General features: G+C 61.6%; 1 protein-coding gene across 2 annotated transcripts; it reads left to right on the top strand.

The window, feature by feature from the left end:
• Positions 1 to 1,374: 1,374 nt before the first annotated feature.
• Positions 1,375 to 16,884, top strand: LAD1 (ladinin 1). 2 transcript variants are annotated; one of them, XM_070054932.1, is made up of 10 exons: positions 1,375 to 1,844; positions 9,938 to 10,078; positions 11,422 to 12,187; positions 12,707 to 12,811; positions 13,549 to 13,592; positions 15,122 to 15,194; positions 15,271 to 15,408; positions 15,676 to 15,762; positions 16,002 to 16,076; positions 16,396 to 16,884. In XM_070054932.1, exons 1-10 carry the CDS (start codon positions 1,390 to 1,392, stop codon positions 16,399 to 16,401), a joined length of 1,890 nt encoding a protein of 629 aa, XP_069911033.1. In that variant the 5' UTR covers positions 1,375 to 1,389; the 3' UTR covers positions 16,402 to 16,884. The 2 variants fall into 2 exon arrangements, with proteins under 2 accessions (XP_069911033.1, XP_008266826.2); XM_008268604.4 differs by lacking the exon at positions 1,375 to 1,844 and adding an exon at positions 1,868 to 2,026.
• Positions 16,885 to 17,805: the final 921 nt, after the last annotated feature.

The following is a 17,805-nucleotide window of genomic DNA, read 5'->3' as shown; positions in this document are numbered from 1 at the left end:
TGAAAGTCAGAGTTATAGAAAGATAGGGAGACACACACACACACAAAGAGAGAGAGAGAGGAGAGAGAAAGAGAGAGATGGAGGGAGGGAGAGAGAGGGAGAGAGAGAGAGAGAGATAGATCTTCCATCTGCAGGAGCGCTCCCTAAAAGGCCGCAACAGCCAGGGCTGGCTGGGCCAGGCTGGAGCCAGGAGCCAGGGGCCAGGAGCCTCCTCCAGGTCTGCCATGTGGATGGTGGGGGCCCAAGCACTTGGGCCATCTCCTGCTGCTTTTCCCAAGTCATTAGCAGGGAGCTGGATCGGAACTGGAGCAGCCGGGACAGGAACCTGCACCCGGGATGCCGGCACTGTAGGCAGTGGCTTTACCGGCTACGCTACAGCGCCAGCCCTGTGATCTACTGTCCTCACCTCGGAGCTGTCTGTGGACTGGCCTTCTACCCACAGAGCGATGTTGGCTGTTGGGCTTTAGACACCCGACTCTCCCGGGCTTGTGAGGCGTCCCTGGCAGGGCCCCGACTGCCCAGGACCAGGCCTGTTCCCCTCCTCGTGTGGAGCTGCTACCAGCAGCCAGCCACAGGAAGAGCAGCCCCTGGGTTCCCAGGGAGGCGGAATGTGGGTGCACCTGGACTAGCGCCCTGCCCTTCCTCCTCCTGGGGAGAGAGCACACAGCTCGCGTCTGGCATCTGCCTGGCCATCACTCATCCGACTCCCGCATCCTGCCAGCCACCATTATTCTCACTTCGCAGGTGAGGGATCCCAGGCAGTCTGCCCCAAGGCGCAACACTCAGAAACTGCAGGATCAGAACCCCTCACCCCCCTACACCCTTATCCCCTGTGGCCAGCAGGAAGGCTCCTGGAACAGTGTGTGTCCAGTTCTGCTCAGCACTTTCAGACCAACAGCCCCAGACCAGCCCAAAGGAAGCTGCCGGGCGGACAGCGGGGCCAGTTCCGGCTCCAATCCTCCACCCTCCCTCCATCTTCCCATCCTGGTGCCAGCGGCTGCGCCTCATTTCTCTGCTGCTTCTGCTGAGTTGCACTTCCCAGCCACCGGGAAGATAAGAGTCCCCATGCCCAGCCCACCCGAGGGAACAGGGAGGCTGGCTCCTGGAGAGAAAGCACCTGGCATAGCACCAGCCCAGATGGACGCTTCCGGGAGCCAGGCGGGGCTGGTGGCTCCAAAAACCCCGTCCTGGTCATCTGTGCTGCTGGGTCCTGTCCCGTCCTCCCATCGCCCCTCTAGCCCTAGGTCTGAGGCCATATGCAAGGCTGCTTCGGACACGCTGATGGTTTTCAGAGCTGACCTTCTCCTAGTGGGAGGGGCTGGCTTGAATGGGGCTGGCTTTGTATGCAGCCGGGAGAGTGATGCCGCTGGCTGTCAGTGGGGTCCCCGCATGAGCTCCGGACCCGGGGGCAGGGAGGGCGCAACCCTGCGCTCTAGACCAGAGATCGTAGTACCTTCTCTAACTTTTCCGCTCGGCTTCCTGCTCTCAGGTTTCTCCCGGCTAAGTCGATTTCCAGGCAGGGAGCTCAGCCTGACCGCGATCCTCGGGTCCCGCCCCGTGCCCCACTCCCCGGCACCCCTGGCCGCTGCCACACGGAGAGAAGAGGCGGCCCAGCGCCGAGCTGGTCCGACTGGTTCTGGGCAGGAAGTCCCGCGCCCTGGCCCGGGGCTGCCGACCAGTCCTGCGCGGCCCGGGCGCCCGTCGGTCGGTCCCGCGGCCCGGGGGCGCCCGTCCCCCAGCGCTCGGGGCGGCGCGGAGGTCTGTGCAGCTTTGTCTGGGACGCCCACACCCCAGCAGCTGCTCTCCGACCGGCGAACGGGCGCGCGGCGGCGCGGGGCGCGCGGGTGAGATAAGCGGCCATGTGACCCCACCTGGGCGGGCGGGGAGGGGCGCAGGTGAGGCGCGGCCGCGGGTGCCCAGCACGGAGCGCGGAGCACGGGGCACGGAGCACTGAGCACGGAGCACAGCGCGGCCAGCACGCCGGCGGCATGTCTGTGGGCAGGAAGAACTGGTCGGCGCTGTCCAGGTGAGCGTCCCTGCCGCCCCGAGGACCCCCTGGGTCAGATTTGGGGCCAAACCCGGGACGCCCCAGGTGACAGGCTCTGAAGCTTCCGTGCTCCTCCTGGGGCCTGCATAGCCCCTGGTTTGTGACCTGTGGAGACAGGGAGGTTTTAGAGGGGAGGGGAGGCCTATCTTGGGCTTGCAGTCTCTGGAGCAGCCCCCGACTGCCTGCTGTCTCAGGTGGGGAGTGCTGGTGTGGGCCCTGGGAGGCATCCCCAGCCCCTGTGCGAGGTGGGGGGGGGCAGGGCAGAGCAGCACCACCTTATGGGTCAGCAGAATAGGGGCCAGTGACTGAGATCAGAGGGCACAGAGCACAGACGCCCTCCCCCACACCCAGGGAGGTTCGCATTCTCAGCATGGCATTTTGGGGTGGCATCTGGGCTGGGGGCTTCCAGATGGCTGCTGTCCCCCTCTGACTGCAATTCTCATTTGTGAAGGGGCCCCAAAGGGTCAGGGGACTAAACCTGTGGGGTCAGAGCCCCTGGGACGGTGGTGGTGGCCCCTGGGGACTTCCCTTAAACTGCCCCCACCTGCCTGCAGAAGCTACGGAAGCCCCTTCAGCTCCTCAACGCTGGGGAACTAAGCCCTTCCTCCCACCCCCATGCTGAGCCCGAGGAAAACCAGGCTGTGATAGCCCACAGCTGGAGGTCATTTCTTCAATTGCCCGGCTCTTGCCCAGGAGGAATTGGTCTCATGGCTCTCCCAGGTGGGACTTTGGGTCCTGCAGTGTGAGGTCAGGGCTGCGTGTGCAGGTGCTGACCGGCACCCCCTGGCCGTGTGGGTACCACAGGCCTCTGGCGTCAGGGTGTCTTTTACGCATTCCCCAGAGCCTTGGGCTCAACCATCCACTGGGGCTGTTGCCCGGCCTGGCCATCCCAGTGCAGAGGGTCCATGGGGTCCAGGGAAGGGAAAAGGTAAGCCAGGCTGCACACGCCCCAGGGAAGGTCTGGGCCGAGGGTGGGGCTGGGGATCAAGACCTTGGACTCTGCATGGGGGTCAGTGTGCATGGGGTTGGCGTGGGCGTGCCACGGCTGCCGGGTGTGGGCCTCTGTGCTGGTGTGTGTGTGTGTGTGTGTGTGTGTGTGTGTGTGGCCGTGTGTGGGTGAGCCTGTTTATGGGATGGCTGTGTGGGCAGTAGCTTCTTGTGTGGCTGAGTTTGGAGCTGGGGAGTCTGAACACGTTCCATTTCTCTCTTTGTTTGGGGAGACCTCAGGAGTGTGCTATGTGCTGGGTTAGAAATGCAAGCAAGACGTGACTTCCTTAGAAGCCTGCAGTAGGACGGGATATGTGATTTTGTGTCTGAGGGCGTGTCTGGATACGCACCGCGGGGATGGGCGTGTGTGTGGGCAGCCCGGGCACTGGAACTCCAAAAATGGGAGCGAGGTGTGCACTCAGCTTGTCCACTTGCTCATGTGGCCACAGGGGTGGGGCCGAGTTCCCACGGGATGTCCAGGGTGAGTGCCAGGGACGCCCTGAGAAACCAGTCCTGCCACAGGAGCCCCTGGCCTGCCCTCCCTGCCCGGCCCCAGCCCTCAGAGCCCTGTGGGAAGATGCAGCTGCTGCCAGCAGTCACCCTGATGAGACACTGGGACGGAGGACTGCTCCTGCTCCCGCTCCCCGAGTGAACAAGCCTCAGCGGGCAGGCGGGCAGGGCCGTGAGTCACTGTCGGTGCCTCCGGGCTGGGGAGGACTGTGCTGAGGGTGTGACGCGTGTGTGGCTGCAGCTGGGGCCAGGCTATGGCTGCAGGAACCCAGCTGAGGGCCAGCCTGCAAGCCGTCCTTGGCATTCAGTGGGAATCGGGATGCTCCGTCCCCGGGGATGGTGGCAGTGGTGAGCTGGCTGGCCTGGTGCCCTGGGCCGGGCCTGGCTGGGCTGGGCTGGGCCTGCCTGCAGGAGGTGAGGGGTGGAAGGGGTGGATCTGAGAGTGCCTGGGGCTGAACAGCCAGTGGTTAATCATTTCCCTTGCCTGAGCCTTGAGCAGCCCTGCCACCTCCAAACCCTCCCCTGCCTTGCCCCGGCCACCTCTCCTGTGCCAGCAAGGCCGGAAGGGACCTCAGTGACCACCCGCAGTGGCCCATCATTATGCCAGAGGGGAGCTGAAGCCTGCCCCCCTCAGGGGCTGGACACTGGGCCAAGGTCATTGCCAGGCCCCTGCTCCCTCCTCTGTTCTCATTCTCCCTTACTGCTGTCCCCCAGAGTTCATTACCCACTTGTACCCCAGAGCTACACCAAATGCTTCTGGGGGCAGCCCCCATACCCTCTCAGGCTGCAGCCACAGCGGCTGGGCCTGACCTGTGCTTAAAGGCCCTCTACGGGGCTCAGTTTGGGAGAAAAGGTTCTGCTGGAAAAAGCAGCATTGAACCAGCTCCTGTCAGCTGCGGGAGAGGTGGGAGTTAAGACTTCCAGAGTTAAGATACCCCAAACAACAGGGCAGAGTTTTAGGAAAGAGTCCATCCCCAGAGGGTCAGGATGGGGGCAGGGAGCAGCCCCATGTGGGGGCACAGTGAGGGATGTGTTGTGTCTTCAAAGGGGGCCAGGGGCTGGAGGCAAGCGTAGAGGGGAAGGGCTGCCGCTGGGGCTGTGGTGTCAGCTGGCCAGGGTGGCTGGGGCCTCCAGCTCTGGGCGCCTGGCCTTGGGGCTCAGAGTTCACTGCGTTTCCCCAAACCTCTGCTCTCCCTGTGGCACCCTGAGCCCTGGCTGGTTCTAGGGCGGAGAATCCTGCAGCTTCTGGGTCCTCTGGCTTCCTGTTCCTCCCATGCATACTCACCAGGAGGTGGGGCATCGCTTTGGGTTGGGCCAGCCCCCCACCTCACCCCCTTTGCTGGCATTTGGTCCTGTGGTTAAGTGCATGAGCTTTTGGGAGGCTGACCTGGGTTGCAATCTCAGTTCCTTTTTTCTTTTAATTTTTATTTATTTTTTTTATTTTTAAGATTTATTTGAAAGAGTTACAGACAGTTTCCATCTGCTGGTTCACACCTGGGATAGCCGCAACAGCCAGGGCAAAGCCAGGAGCTGGAGCTTCTTCCAGGTCTCCCACGTGGGTGCCGGGGGCCCAAACACTTGTGGTATGCTCCACTGCTTTCCCAGGCCATTAGCAGGGAGCTGGATTGGAAGTGGAGCAGCCGGGACTTGAACCGGCACCCATGTGGGATGCAGGCACTGCAGGCGGTGGCTCTACCTGCTTTGCCACAGCACTGGCCCCTCAGTTCCTTCTTTTTATTAGCTGTGCTATCTTGAGAAAGTTATTAACCCTTGTGAGCCTGTTTCCTCATATGCACCATGGGGCTAACATGGCCTTGCCTCACAGGGTCAATGTCAAGGGCGTTTGTGTAACTCTTAGAGCCTGGCACTTAACCATTTGCTTACTATTGGGTTTTCCAAAGGCCACTGCACCTGCCAAGTCCCTCCTGGGGGACCTTTGCCCTTTCATGTCTATACATTTCCTCCTCTTCAGAGGCCAATAACCCTGATTATTGGAGATAAGGTTCCGCCCCCAGGGTGGGGTGGTGCTCGGGTGAGCCAGGGGTCTCCTGTCACCTGGGCCTCCTCCAGCAGGGGCCTGAACCAGTCTGGGGACTGAGTCACTTCTGAGGACCAGAGGCTCTGATCACTCACTGTGGTTGGGGTGGGGCTCATAAAAATGGACCACTTTCCTGAGGCAAACCTGGTCACTCAGGATCAAGGAGTCCTGGGGCCCGCGGGTGTGGTCAGGGGAGAGGAGAAGCCCACTTGGTGGGCCGCTTGCCCCTGCCTATGGCTCCCTCAGCTGTGGGAGGCACCAGCTGTTCCCCAAAGTGTCCAGAGGAGCAGAGAGTCAAAGACACGGCCTCAGATGACAGCCGGCAGCAGGAGGCGGCAGTGAGGGACCATAGGGACCACCTGTCGGTGTGGAGCGAGGGAATGCATGTGTGCACGAGTGAATGATCTGCAAATACACGGAGCCCATGGGCTCAGGTGAGCCTGGGGACTCGTCGGGCCCCCTCCGTCTCCACTGAGGAGGAGTAGGGCTGGGACTGACGCGGGAGGGGCAGCTGCCTGGACTGTGGAACTGGGAGGATCTGGAAGTTTCCTTCCAAGCCAGCGCTGCCTTTCCTGCGAGGTGGAGGCAGGGCTGCCCTCCCCCCGGGGCGGGCTGAGACGGGGCGGATTGCTCAGGGGGCTCCGGATCTGCTCCCTGCTCCCTGCTCTTCTGGGCTGAGGCAGAGGCGTGGTAACCGGCGGGTCAGGGGAGGGGAAGGAGGAGGCCTTGTGATCCTGTTGACACCTGCTGCGTGCCAGGTGCCATGCTGGGGCTAGAGACAAAAGATGCCCTGTCCCCGGGCGCTTCTCAAACTTGTTTCTTTTTTTTTTCCCCATACCCTCTGCTCTTCTTCTTCATCATAATCTTCTTCTTCTTCTTCTTTTTTTTTTTTTTAGAGCAAAACTTAAAATCTGAGCCTTTGTGTGAGTGACACCTCAGTTTACAGAAAGTCTCCTTTGAGTCCACATCCTCCAGCCAGTGTCCCTAAAACCAGTGTCCCTAAAACTGCTCAGAAGACTTGATGATTGGGGCCGGCGCCGTGACGTAGCGGGTAAAGCCACCACCTGCAGTACCAGCATCCCATGTGGGCGCCAGTTCGAGACCTGGCTGCTCTACTTCCGATCCAGCTCTCTGCTGTGGCCTGGGAGAGCAGCAGAGGATGCCCCAAGTCCTTGGGCCCCTTGCTCCCACGTGGGAGACCTGGAAGAAGCTCCTGGCTCCTGGCTCCAGCCTGGCCATTTGGGGAGTGAATCAGCAGATGGAAGATATCTGTCTGTCTGTCTGTCTGTCTCTCTCTCTCAAATAAATAAATCTTAAAAATAGTTGATGATAGCCCCAAGTTCCTCTCCCTCGCTCTTGCTCATCTTGCTAGGGGACTTCAAAAAGTGGGTGGAAATGGAATTAAAAGCCGCTATCTACAGATTCGTTGAACTCTCTGCGTAGTTTTCCAGGATGTGCTTCCTGTGAACTATCGGGCGTACCGATGGCAGCACTAGGAACTGCCCAAGCCAAAGATCTAGGGGTTTTCCTCAGTCCTTCCCTTCCCCTTAAACCACAGCTCCCCCCGCCAACTGCATCCGTCCCTTAGTGAGCTCTGTGGACCCTAGCTTCACAGTGTGTCCCAGACCTGTGGCTTTCCTTGGTCCCCATCACCAGCGCGTCCCTGGGCAGTGGCAGGTGCCTCCCAGTGACGCCTCCTCCCCCCCCCCCCCAGCCTTGTCCTTCCAGCAGCCACAAAGATGAAACAGATGGAGTCCCTCTGGGTCACTCTGTGCCCCGTCTGCCCTGTGACCTGCAGCACACTTGGAAGGAAACCCTGGTTCTCTCCCTGGCCTCCAAGGCCCTCTGCCCAGCTCCCCTGCCCACCCTCTGCCCCTGCACACACAGCTGCTCACATCAGGGCTCTGCTGTCTGTGCCCTCCTCTTGTGCCAGCAGGTGCAGCTCCACCAGCTCCTTCTCAAGACCTGTGTCTCGGGCCTTCCCCACCCTGTCACCTTCTCTCTTTCCCCATTGTCCTCCTGAAAATGAGTGGACTTTGTTTTGCCCATGGGGTTTCTTTTTTTTTTTTTTAAAATACTTATTTATTTGAGAGGGGGTGGGAAATATCTTCTATCTGCTGATTCACTCTCCAGATGGCCACAATGGCCAAGTCTGGGCCAGGCTGAAGCCGGAGCCAGGAGCTGCTTCTGGGTCTCCCACGTGGGTGCAGGGGCCCAAGCACTTGGACCATCTTCCACTGCATTCCCAGGAGCATTAGCAGGGAGCTGAATCAGAAGTGGAGCAGCTGGGACTTGAACTGGCACCCATATGGGATGCTGGCATTGCAGTCCGCAGCTTAACCCTCTAGGCCACAGCGCTGGCCCCCTGTTCATGGGGTTTCTGCACAATGCATGGGGCTCTCCCACCCTGCAGGGGCTCTGTGAAGGGACGGGCCCTGTTGGTTCCACTCCCTGCTGTGCCCCAGTCCTGGATTCATGCCTGGCACGTAGTAGGTGCTCAGAAATTCTGTGCAGTGAGTGCTGGCTCCGTCATGGGGATGCTGGCCCTTGCAAAACAGCGGAGCCGTGGTATGGGTCCTGAAGGAGGCACGCTGCCCCAGGCAGCGAGACTGGAAACCAGGGGTCTGCCGGCACCGCCGACCCTTCCTCGGGGTCTCCACTCAGGTTGTCAATGCGGGTCACGTGCAACTCAGGGTCTGCGGTTTATACTGGGGCAGCTGCGGACAGATACCCTTTTGGACACTCGACTGTAGGTCCCTCCCGAACAGAGACCCTGCCGTGCTGTCCTGAGACTTCCCTGGTTCTCTGCGTGGTGCTGGCCTGGCCACAGCTGCTCAGCGAGTTTTTGGAAGGGAGGGTAGATGGGGAGGGATGATGGACTGGTGAGAAGTGGCAAAGGACACTGGGAATGGGAAGGCGACTGGGGAGTGGACGCTTGGTTGACAGGTGCCTGGGTGGATGATGTGCGGATGGATGGATTGGTGGTGGTTGATTGAGAGTGCCTGGCTGGTCCCATGAATGAAGGGTCTGTCTGGGGGCAGGGATTGGAAGTGTGGTGTGCAGGGTGCCCTTGCTCCCCGAGACGAGGCTAAGTCGGTTCTGAAATATGAGGGAGGCCCAGAGAGGTCCTGTAAAGGGGAGGGACGAGAACCCTGGGGTCTCTTCTGGGTGCGATTGGTCTTCCTGGGTCTGCCCCTCCACAAAGCCAGGAGATTCCACGGGGACTTGAGTGTCTCCAAGAAGGTTGCTCTGCCATTGTCACTGAGGGATGCTGTCTCTGTGTCCCAGGACCTGAAAGAGGAAGGAACCTGTCAAGTTCATGGGCTTCTCTCTGGCCCAGCCCTGCCTACCCTGGGTGGGAGCCTGTAGCCCCCGAGTCAGCTCTTGCCTGGGGAGACTTTGCCCCCACAGACACTTGGCAGTGTTGGGCAACATGTTTGAGTGTCTACCGAGGAAGGAAGGCCATTCCTCGCTGGGGCAAAGGCCAGGGGTGTGGTGACACCCAACAGTCAGGCCTGCCCTACCCCGGCAGTGCCCGGGAGGAGAGACCCTGGCCTGAGAGACCCCTGCAGCATCTGCAGAAACGTGATGGACTCTCAATGCAGACTTCATGGACACACTGCCATGTCCTGGTCGTCTCCATGGGAAAGCAGAAGCCAGATCAGTGTTGTCATTGTACATCCAGCATGATTGCTTTGAAGTGGAATTAGTATGCACAGTTCTTTGAAAAGCCACTTCTTTAAAAATTTATTTTTATTTGAAAGGTAGACAGAAACACATCTTGCATGTGCTGGTTCATTTCCCAAATGCCCCCAGGGGCTGGGGCCCGGCCCTGAGTTCCTGGCCCATTACCTGCTGCCTCCCAGGGTGTGCAGAAAGCTGGACTGGAAGTGGAGGAGCCGGGGTGGGGGCAGGCACACCCATCTAGGAGCTGGGCCCCCTACCCTCTGTGCGCAAGCCACGCCCCCATGTGTACAGTTCTTACTAGTGCCTTTTTTTTTTTTAAAGATATGTTTATTTTATTTGAAGGGCAAAGTTCTATATAGAAGGATCTTCCATCCACTGGTTCATTCCCCAGAGGGCTGCAGTGGCCAGAGCTGGGCTGGTCCAGAGCCAGAAGCCAGGAGCGGGGCCTGGGCACTCGGGCCGTCCTCACTGCCTTCCCAGGCTTTGCATCCAGGCCCGGGGAATCCAGCTGCAGCCCGATTCAGGCCAGACCCCGTGCAGTTCCAGGGCCCCTTGGCGGTCTGTAGGCGGCGCAGCCTTGGGGCCTTTTATGACATCCCCTTGCTTGGGGTGTGGCTCGGCAGGGCCCTTGACCTCTGGACTGTGCTGATCCCGCCTCTGTCCCCCAGCCTGGCCCGACAGCGCACTCTGGAAGATGAGGAGGAGCAGGAGCGTGAACGCAGGCGGCGCCACCGCAACCTGAGCTCTACCACGGAGGAGGAGCCGTCCCCCAGGCTCACCCAGAACGGAGAGCAGAGGGCGGCCGAGAGGTGCGCAGGGCGGGGCGGGCGGCCTGGGGAGCGACTCTGCTGCCCCAGACAAAGCACCCCTGTCCCACTGTCCAGTCGCTGGGGTGCAGGGAGTGAGCGCGGGGCTGGGGGCTGGAGGAACACTCGGGGAGCCGTGGGTGGATGGAACATTCCTGATCCAGCCAGCACGGGGCAGCAGCCACAACAACAAGTTTATGAGTGGCTTTTATAGGGTTTTTTCCCACAATAGTGGCTGCTAGCCAGGTGGTCACCCAGCAGAAAGTGTCTCAGCCCCCAGGACCTGCCTGGTTGTCATGGAAACACCGATACCAGACTAGAACTTAGTGCGCATCGTTCAGCCTGTCACCGGGACTCTGGCTGTCCCGACACCAGTTCGTGGAGCAGGAGCCCACCCTGGAACAAGAATAATAAATTTGAAATCTGTGCTTAGTTTGTTTTCACAATCAGCATTCTCCCTGGCTTGTTTCGAAATCCCCTTGTGTGCGTGGATTTCAAAAATGTCTTGGACCAAAGCAGACTCATCCTCTAGCTCCATTTTCTGCGACTTTTTGACGTGCCCACGTGCACAGTGGGGGAAGCAGGGCAGGTTCTCTTCTGGGTTTCTCAGCCTGCCTCCCTCTTGTCCCGACACTCTGTGATGCGCGTCCAAGGGGCGGCACTGGGGCTGGTCTCGCCCCCTAGACCTTGGGGTTAGGATGGAGAGGAAAGGCAGGATGGGCATTGACCGAGTGACACCCATGTGCCAGGCAGGACCATGCTGGGCACTCTCAGGGCACCTCCAACACGCCCATTTTGCAGACTTGAAAACTGAGTAAAATAACTTGGCCCAAACCACACAGAACAGTGTGGTGAGGAAGGAGCAAGATCTGTTTGCCAAATGGCAGAGGGCCAGGGTTTTGGACAATCCCCTCCGTGTTGCTCGTGCCCTGGACTGCACCAATGTCCGTGCTGCTGCCTGGTCCCGGCTGCACCTGCGTGAGTGACAGAAGTGTGGGAGGAGGCATTGGAAGCCTTGGGTGTACTCCCAGCCATGTGACATATGGCAAATCCCTGGCCATGTCTGCTCTTGAGCCAAGCTCTCTGGGGCAGGAACTGCGTGTGTGACCTCTGACCCCCAGTGCCCAGTGCAGGTCCTGGCACGCATAAAGCATAGAGTTATATATTGTTCAAATGACACGTTGGAATCCCAGTGTGTGAGTGACTACCTAAGGGGTGGTGGCGGGGGAGCAAGGCCTGCCGTCCTCACCCCTGCTTGGTGGCCCAGCAGGTGCTACGCCCCGGGTCGGCTTCACCCAGGGCTCCTCCCCAGCCCAGATCCTCTGGTTCTTTCTGTCCTGACTCAGGCTGCTGAGTGTGGAGGAAGCAGAGGCGCCCCCGCCGTCACCCCCAGCCTCCAAGGACGAGGACGAGGACGAGGACGTGCAGGCCATCCTGAGGTCGCGGAAGGAGCGCAGGCAGAGGCAGAGGCAGCAGGCGGCGGAGGCTGCGCTGCAGGCCCCCGTCCAGGAGAGGCCGGAGGCCGAGGCGGGAAGGGACAGCGTGGACGCTGGGCAGGCCGCGCAGCAGCCCCCGGTGCCCAGGAAGGAGCCGGAGCCCCCGCCTCACCAGAGACTGAGCCGGGAGCAGCGGGGGCTCTGGGCCCAGGGCGAGGAGGAGAGCTCGGCGGGGAAGAAGGAGGTTCCGGAAAAGACCCCTGCCTTGGAGAAGGCCCCCGTGCCGGAGGAGAAGACGTTAGCCCCGGAAAAGAGACTGGTCTCTGAGCAGAGCTCCGCCTCCGGGCAGCCGCCCGTGCCAGAGAAGAGCCCCCGGCCCGGGAAGAGTGCAGAGCCCCAGAAGAGGGGTGTCCAGGAGGAGGCGCCCCCGGAAGAGACAAGTGCCTCGGAGAAGGCCCCGGCCAAGCTGGCAGGCTCCGGCGGGAGGCGGGTGTTGGAGAGAGCCTCCATCTTTGAGAAGCCGCTGCTCTCTGACAAGTCCCCGGCCACAGAGGCGAAGCCGGCCCCCAAGAGGGCAGCAGCATCGGAGCAGGGAGCCCCTGCAGGGAGCCCGGCCACTGCCAAGGCGTCCGTCCCTCCACCCGGGGCTTCCCGCCTGCCACCCATCACGCTCCAGGTAGGCCATGCTCCTGCCCCCCCTCCAGGCCTCCCCCTTGTCCATCCCACTGGTCCCCAGCTCCCTCCTGCCTCCTGCCCTCCCACCTTCAGGCTGGGCCTGGCTGTTCTTGCACTCGCTGGCTGCCTCTGGCCACAGTCAGAACAGAGGACGCCAAGGCAGGGGCAGGTTGTTGGGATAAGCACCTGTCATGGGGCAGGGAACACTTGGAACCCCATACCGCATCTTCACCCAGGGCTGGGCTCCAGGACCCAGCCGATCCTTCCAGAAGCTTCCCTGGTGGCCAAAGTTCTGGCGGCCCAGCTGCGTGGGGGCCTTGTGTTCCAGCCACCCCACAGTGGAGGCAGGTGGGGCAGGTGCAGGACTGTCTCCCGCCTTCCTTCTACAGCTCCTGGGATGAGCCAGGCCCCGACAGCTTGGGGTTGGAGGCTGCCTGGAGCTGGCAGAGCCCTAGACCTGCCCTGGAAGGCCAGTTCTGGAGCTCTCATGTGACGCTCTGTCCCCCCGCCCCCCGAACAGGTGAAGATCCCCAGCAGGGAGGAAGAGGCAGACACATCCTCGCCATCCCAGCTCACCTACAGCAGCTCCCTCAAACGCTCCAGCCCCAGAACCATCTCCTTTCGGGTGAGTGCCTGGGGCCCCCCTGTCTCCAGTCCACTGGCAGTCAAACCAAGGACACCAGCATCCACTGCAGCAGATAGAGTGGGGCTTAGGTTCCCATGGGAGCCCCGAAGGAAGCTGTATTGAATAATGGAGGGCAGCTTAGGGACCCCTCCCCTCCTCCACCTCACCCTGTGAGCCTACAGAAGCATGAGCAGCACCACCTAGTGGGGAAGGCCAGAACTGCAGGGCTGGGCTGGGTTGCGGACGCCCCTCTTCTGTCCTGGCCAGGCTGCCTGCCCAGGAGGGCAGTGGGCTGAGGGTGACGGGCTCTCCTGTGCTCGCTACTCTGCCTCTGGGCAGGGCACAAATTAAATGGATTTGACAGTCTCGTGCCACCTTGTCCCTGTGTGTGGGCTTTGTTCCTCCTTTCCCTGGCTCATCCACCTGCAGGCTGATACCGTGGTAGCCTCTAACTCGCGCCAGTCCCTGGGGAGGAGGCTGGAGGCCTGGTGCTGACCAGGGCCCCACAGGGCTCTTGGGCAGTGGGGAGGCAGGTGGCTGAGGCTGCGGTACCTGGCCCAGACCGGTGGGAGGGGCGGGGTGGCATAGGTGTTCTCTGGTAGGAAGGTGTGGCCATGCATTTCTTTGGTGGTGGTGAGGGTCCTGGGAGAAGCATGGGGCCCAAGAGCTGAGCCCCTCGCCCGAAGGGCCGCCCCTCCCTGGGAATCACACTCACCACCGTTTCCTTCTCACTTCAGATGAGCCCCAGGAAGGACAACTCGGAAACAACCTTGACCCGAAGGTGGGAGTTTTGGCTGCTTCCTGTTTGGTCCTGCTCTGCCTGTCTCCTCCCTCCCTCCCTCCCTCCCTCCCTCCCTCCCTCCCCCCCCTCTCTCTCTTTCTTTCTTTCTTTCTTTCTTTCTTTCTTTCTTTCTTTCTTTCTTTCTTTCTTTCTTTCTTTCTTTCTTTCTTTCTTGTTTTAAGATTTATTTGTTTATCTGAAAGAATTAGGGAGAGACAGAGAGATCTCTCATCCAATGGACCACTCCCTAAATAGCCAGAATGGCCAGGCCTGGGCCAGGATGAAGCCAGGAGCTTCTTCCTGGTCTCCCACTTGGGCCATCTCCTGCAGCTTTTCCCAGGCCAGAGCAGGCAGCTGGATCAGAAGTGGAGCAGCCAGGACATGAACTGGTGCCCCTATGGGATGCTGGTGTCGCAGGTGGTGGCTTTACCCGCCGGCCCCTCAGTCTCTATTTTCTGAGCAGTTGCCACCTGCTGGGCTGCCCCAGGGGACATGGGAGGGGAAGGCCCAGGCCGTCCTTGGCTGGGGCATCAAAGGCGGGGGTTGGGAGGATGGGGACTGAGGCCATGTGGGATGGAACAGGGAGGGAGAGACCAGGGAGAGCTGTTTGGCAGAGGCAGGGCTCGGTGGGGCTCCAAGGCGGGGAGGGCTCCCAGGAAGGAGCCAAGACCAGCGCAAGGCAGGGGGAGCCTCTGTGCCAGCAGCCTGGCCCGGCGGCCTGGGGAGCTGTGTGGTCCACAAGCACTCCCGGTCTTTGCCTGAGGCCTGAGCACTGGACTGAAAATCGCAGAGTGGAGCCCACCCGCGGTTGTGCTTCTGAGTTGGGACTTTCACCCGCTCAGGCTGTGCCCCGCCACCCTCTGCACAGGCTCTGGGGCCCGCCCTGCTGGGGGTTGGGGAGGCCAGGACTAGGTAGACGCACTTGCTGCCCTCAAGCCATTCATGGGAGACCTCGGCGTGGGGAGATGCAGGGAGCACACGGCAGCCACGGCTGGCCAGCCTGCGAGTTGGCACGGCTGACGTCCCCACGGGGGCTGCGTCCTGCGGCTGGGGCTGGAGGAATGGCATCTGAAATAGAACAGCACGTGAGACCCAGGGTGTCCAGCTGGCCCTGCGTGGGCATGTGGCTTGCTGTGGGGGGAGGGGAGCTGTGGCTGGGGGTCCGAGCAAGAGCCGGCTGGTAGCAGGGCTGGGGAGCTGGAGGTGGCTGCAGTGTGGACAGGGTAGAGAGGAGGGGACAGGTGCGAGGGACACTTTGGGGTGGAGGTGATGGCGTTGGAGGAGAAGGGCTCAGGCAGGGGTAGGAGGGACTTCTGGGCCTGGGCCTGGGCCTGTCCTACCGAGTGGGGTTTTTCTCTGGAGGTGAGGGAAAGCCTGCAGTTGGCCTCCTCACCTGGCCCACGCTAACAGCCTGCGCTGTGAGAGGGGCTGCATCCCCTTTTGCCAAAGCGGTGGATGTGTTGGGGGCACCCCTCAGGCCCCAGGGGTGGCCTCACCCGCCGTGCCTGTCCTGTCTTCCCATCCCCCAGTGCCAGCGTGAGGCTCCCGGCCAGCTCAGCCAAGCTGGGCGAGAAGCTGGAGAGATACCACACGGCCATACAGGTGAGGCCTCTTCCAGGGGGCGGGGGCTTCTGCCAGGTGTGGCGGGCGTGGCTCAGCCCCATGTCCTCTGCTCCAGAGATCCGAATCCGTCAGGTCTTCCGGCTCCTCCCGGGCCGAGGTCTTTGTGGCTCCTGCGGGTGTCGCCAGCAAGCGCCACCTCTTTGAGAAGGAACTGGTGGGCCAGAGCCGGCCAGAGCCGGCCTCCAGCAGAAAGGTGAGGGGCGTGGCATGTGTGGACGTAAGCTGGGGCCTGCGTGTGGCGTGTGTGGGTGTGAGCTGGGGCCTGCGCGTGGCGTGTGTGGATGTGAGCTGGGGCCTGCATGTGGCGTGTGTGGACGTGAGCTGGGGCCTGCGCATGGCGTGTGTGGGTGTGAGCTGGGGCCTGCGTGTGGCGTGTGTGGGCGTGAGCCAGGAGCCTACCCCCTACCCAGCATCTCTGAACGCCCCTTGCTGCCGGGGGCCCTAAACCCTCTCTTTTCAGGAGAACTTGAGGCTCTCCGGGGTTGTGACGTCAAAGCTAAACCTGTGGATCAGCCGGACCCAGGAGTCCGGAGAGCAGGACCCCCAGGTACCTTGGCCCTCCCGGGGGCCTCTCACTGTGGTATTCCAGATGGGGGGGGGGGCCGGGGCCCGGAGCTGTGCGTCATTCCGGCAGTGGGGACGGTGGGAGGGGAGGCAGAGGCCTGCGGGTCAGAAGGCAGCGGGGAGGAGGGGTGGGCCTGGGGTCTCCTGCTTTCTGGAAGAGGGGCCGGTGCTGGGCTGCTCTGCAGTACTGAGTCCTCTGCCTGCCCTCGGACGCCCACTCAGGAGGTGCGCAGAGAGGCGGCAGCCACCAGGAGGACTCAGCGGGGGAAGAAGCCAGAGGCTTCCTTCGAAGTTGAGGTGAGCAGAAGGGGAGACCCCCTGCCCCCATGCACCTGCCCACGTGCGCACACCACCTGGCCTGCGGTTCTACTGTCCTGAACCCTGAATGCCCTCTGCCCGCTTGCTCAGGCTGCTGGGACCCCCCACCCTCTCCATGGGAACACTGGGACCCTCACTGGCTTGGCTTTTCTCCCCACGCACCCTGCCCCCCACCCCACAAGCCCCGCTGGCTTTGAGGTCCTGGATCCAGGACCGAGGGCTGCCTCCCTGTCGAGGCCCAGTGCCCTCCTGGCCCTGGGACCCCGTTCCCTTGTCCTGATGGACCCTTGCCCCGCAGGTGTGACAGCTCTGTGAAGAAAGGCTGCCAGTCTGCGTCTCAGGGCCCCCCCATCCTGCAGGCCCCGCCTCCCACAGCTGCACCCCGTTGCGCCCTGCCTTTGCTCCCTTCCTGCCTCTCGACCTGTCAGGACCCGCTTGGGCTACGAATGTCAGCGGCCCTTCCCAGCCCGGCCCCCAGGGCGGGGGGCAGGTGTGCCCTGGCCCCCTTCCCGTGGCACTGCAAGTCCTGGGACCCGGCGCCAGCTCGGGCACAGCACAGGGGCCCATCAGCAGCACTGTGAGACCAGGGCAGGGCCTCGCTGCCCCTCTCACCTGCTCCCCGCGGGGCCTCCAGGTGCCCGGATGAGGCACGGACCCACCCATCGCAGTCCCTGAGGGCTGCTCCCACCAGCTGGTGAGGGAGCTGCGTGTGCCTCGTCCCCAGGCCCCCCTCCCCCCAGGAGACCTGTCCTCAGGAAGTTGCTGATAAACTCAGTCTCAGGTGCAACCGATTGTGATGCCTGTGAATCCCGTTCCGAGCCTTCACTGCCTGGCGGGCTCACCAGGGTGCGGGAGGCGTGTTTTGGCTGGAGGTAGGGGGCTGGGTGTCACCTTTCTCCTCACCCCCTCTTCTCACATTAAGGGGGTGGGCCTGGTGCCCAGTGGTCCCAGCTTGGTGGCTGGGGACCCTGGGACTGCCACGTATGTGGAGGTGTCAGAAGGCACGTGACGAATGGAATTAAAAGATGTTGATTTTGGTGCAAAGAGAGTTTAAATCCAGGCACAGGAGCCGACTTCAAAAAGGCTCATAAAAAAGAGAACACATGGATTTCAAATCGCAGACCGTGAACATCTGTAAGTTCTGGGATCTGTGTACAAACGTGCAGCACATCCCTCACAGAGCGCCAGCCCTGCCCCCATTCGGCCCCGGCCAGGCCTCCTCTTCCCAGCACCTGGGCCCAGCTGTGCTTCGCGAGCACGGAGCCCACAGAGAACCCAGGACACACCCATTTGGTCTGGTGCATCAACCTGACGGCGCTCATTCAGAAGTACCTGTCTCGGCCGGCGCCGCAGCTCACTAGGCTAATCCTCCGCCTTGTGGCGCCGGCACACCGGGTTCTAGTCCCAGTCGGGGCGCCGGATTCTGTCCCGGTTGTCCCTCTTCCAGGCCAGCTCTCTGCTGTGGCCAGGGAGTGCAGTGGAGGATGGCCCAAGTGCTTGGGCCCTGCACCCCATGGGAGACCAGGAGAAGTACCTGGCTCCTGCCATTGGATCAGCACAGTGCGCCGGCCGCAGCACACCGGCTGCGACGGCCATTGGAGGGTGAACCAACGGCAAAGGAAGACCTTTCTCTCTGTCTCTGTCTCTCTCACTGTCCACTCTGCCTGTCAAAAAAAAAAAAAAAAAAAAAAAAGGACCTGTCTGCTTT

Source organism: Oryctolagus cuniculus, chromosome 13 (genome assembly GCF_964237555.1).
Source record: "Oryctolagus cuniculus chromosome 13, mOryCun1.1, whole genome shotgun sequence".
NCBI lineage: Eukaryota > Metazoa > Chordata > Mammalia > Lagomorpha > Leporidae > Oryctolagus > Oryctolagus cuniculus.
This window is presented reverse-complemented; position numbering and strand designations above follow the sequence as displayed.

Excerpts from the sequence above, each read along its gene's own strand:
- LAD1 (XM_070054932.1), top strand. The coding sequence starts at position 1,390 with ATGAGCTCCGGACCCGGGGGCAGGGAGGGCGCAACCCTGCGCTCTAGA. Across the intron at positions 10,079-11,421 it reads GAGCAGAGGGCGGCCGAGAG|GCTGCTGAGTGTGGAGGAAG; the intron begins GTGCGCAGGGCG and ends GTCCTGACTCAG. Across the intron at positions 12,188-12,706 it reads TGCCACCCATCACGCTCCAG|GTGAAGATCCCCAGCAGGGA; the intron begins GTAGGCCATGCT and ends CCCCCCGAACAG.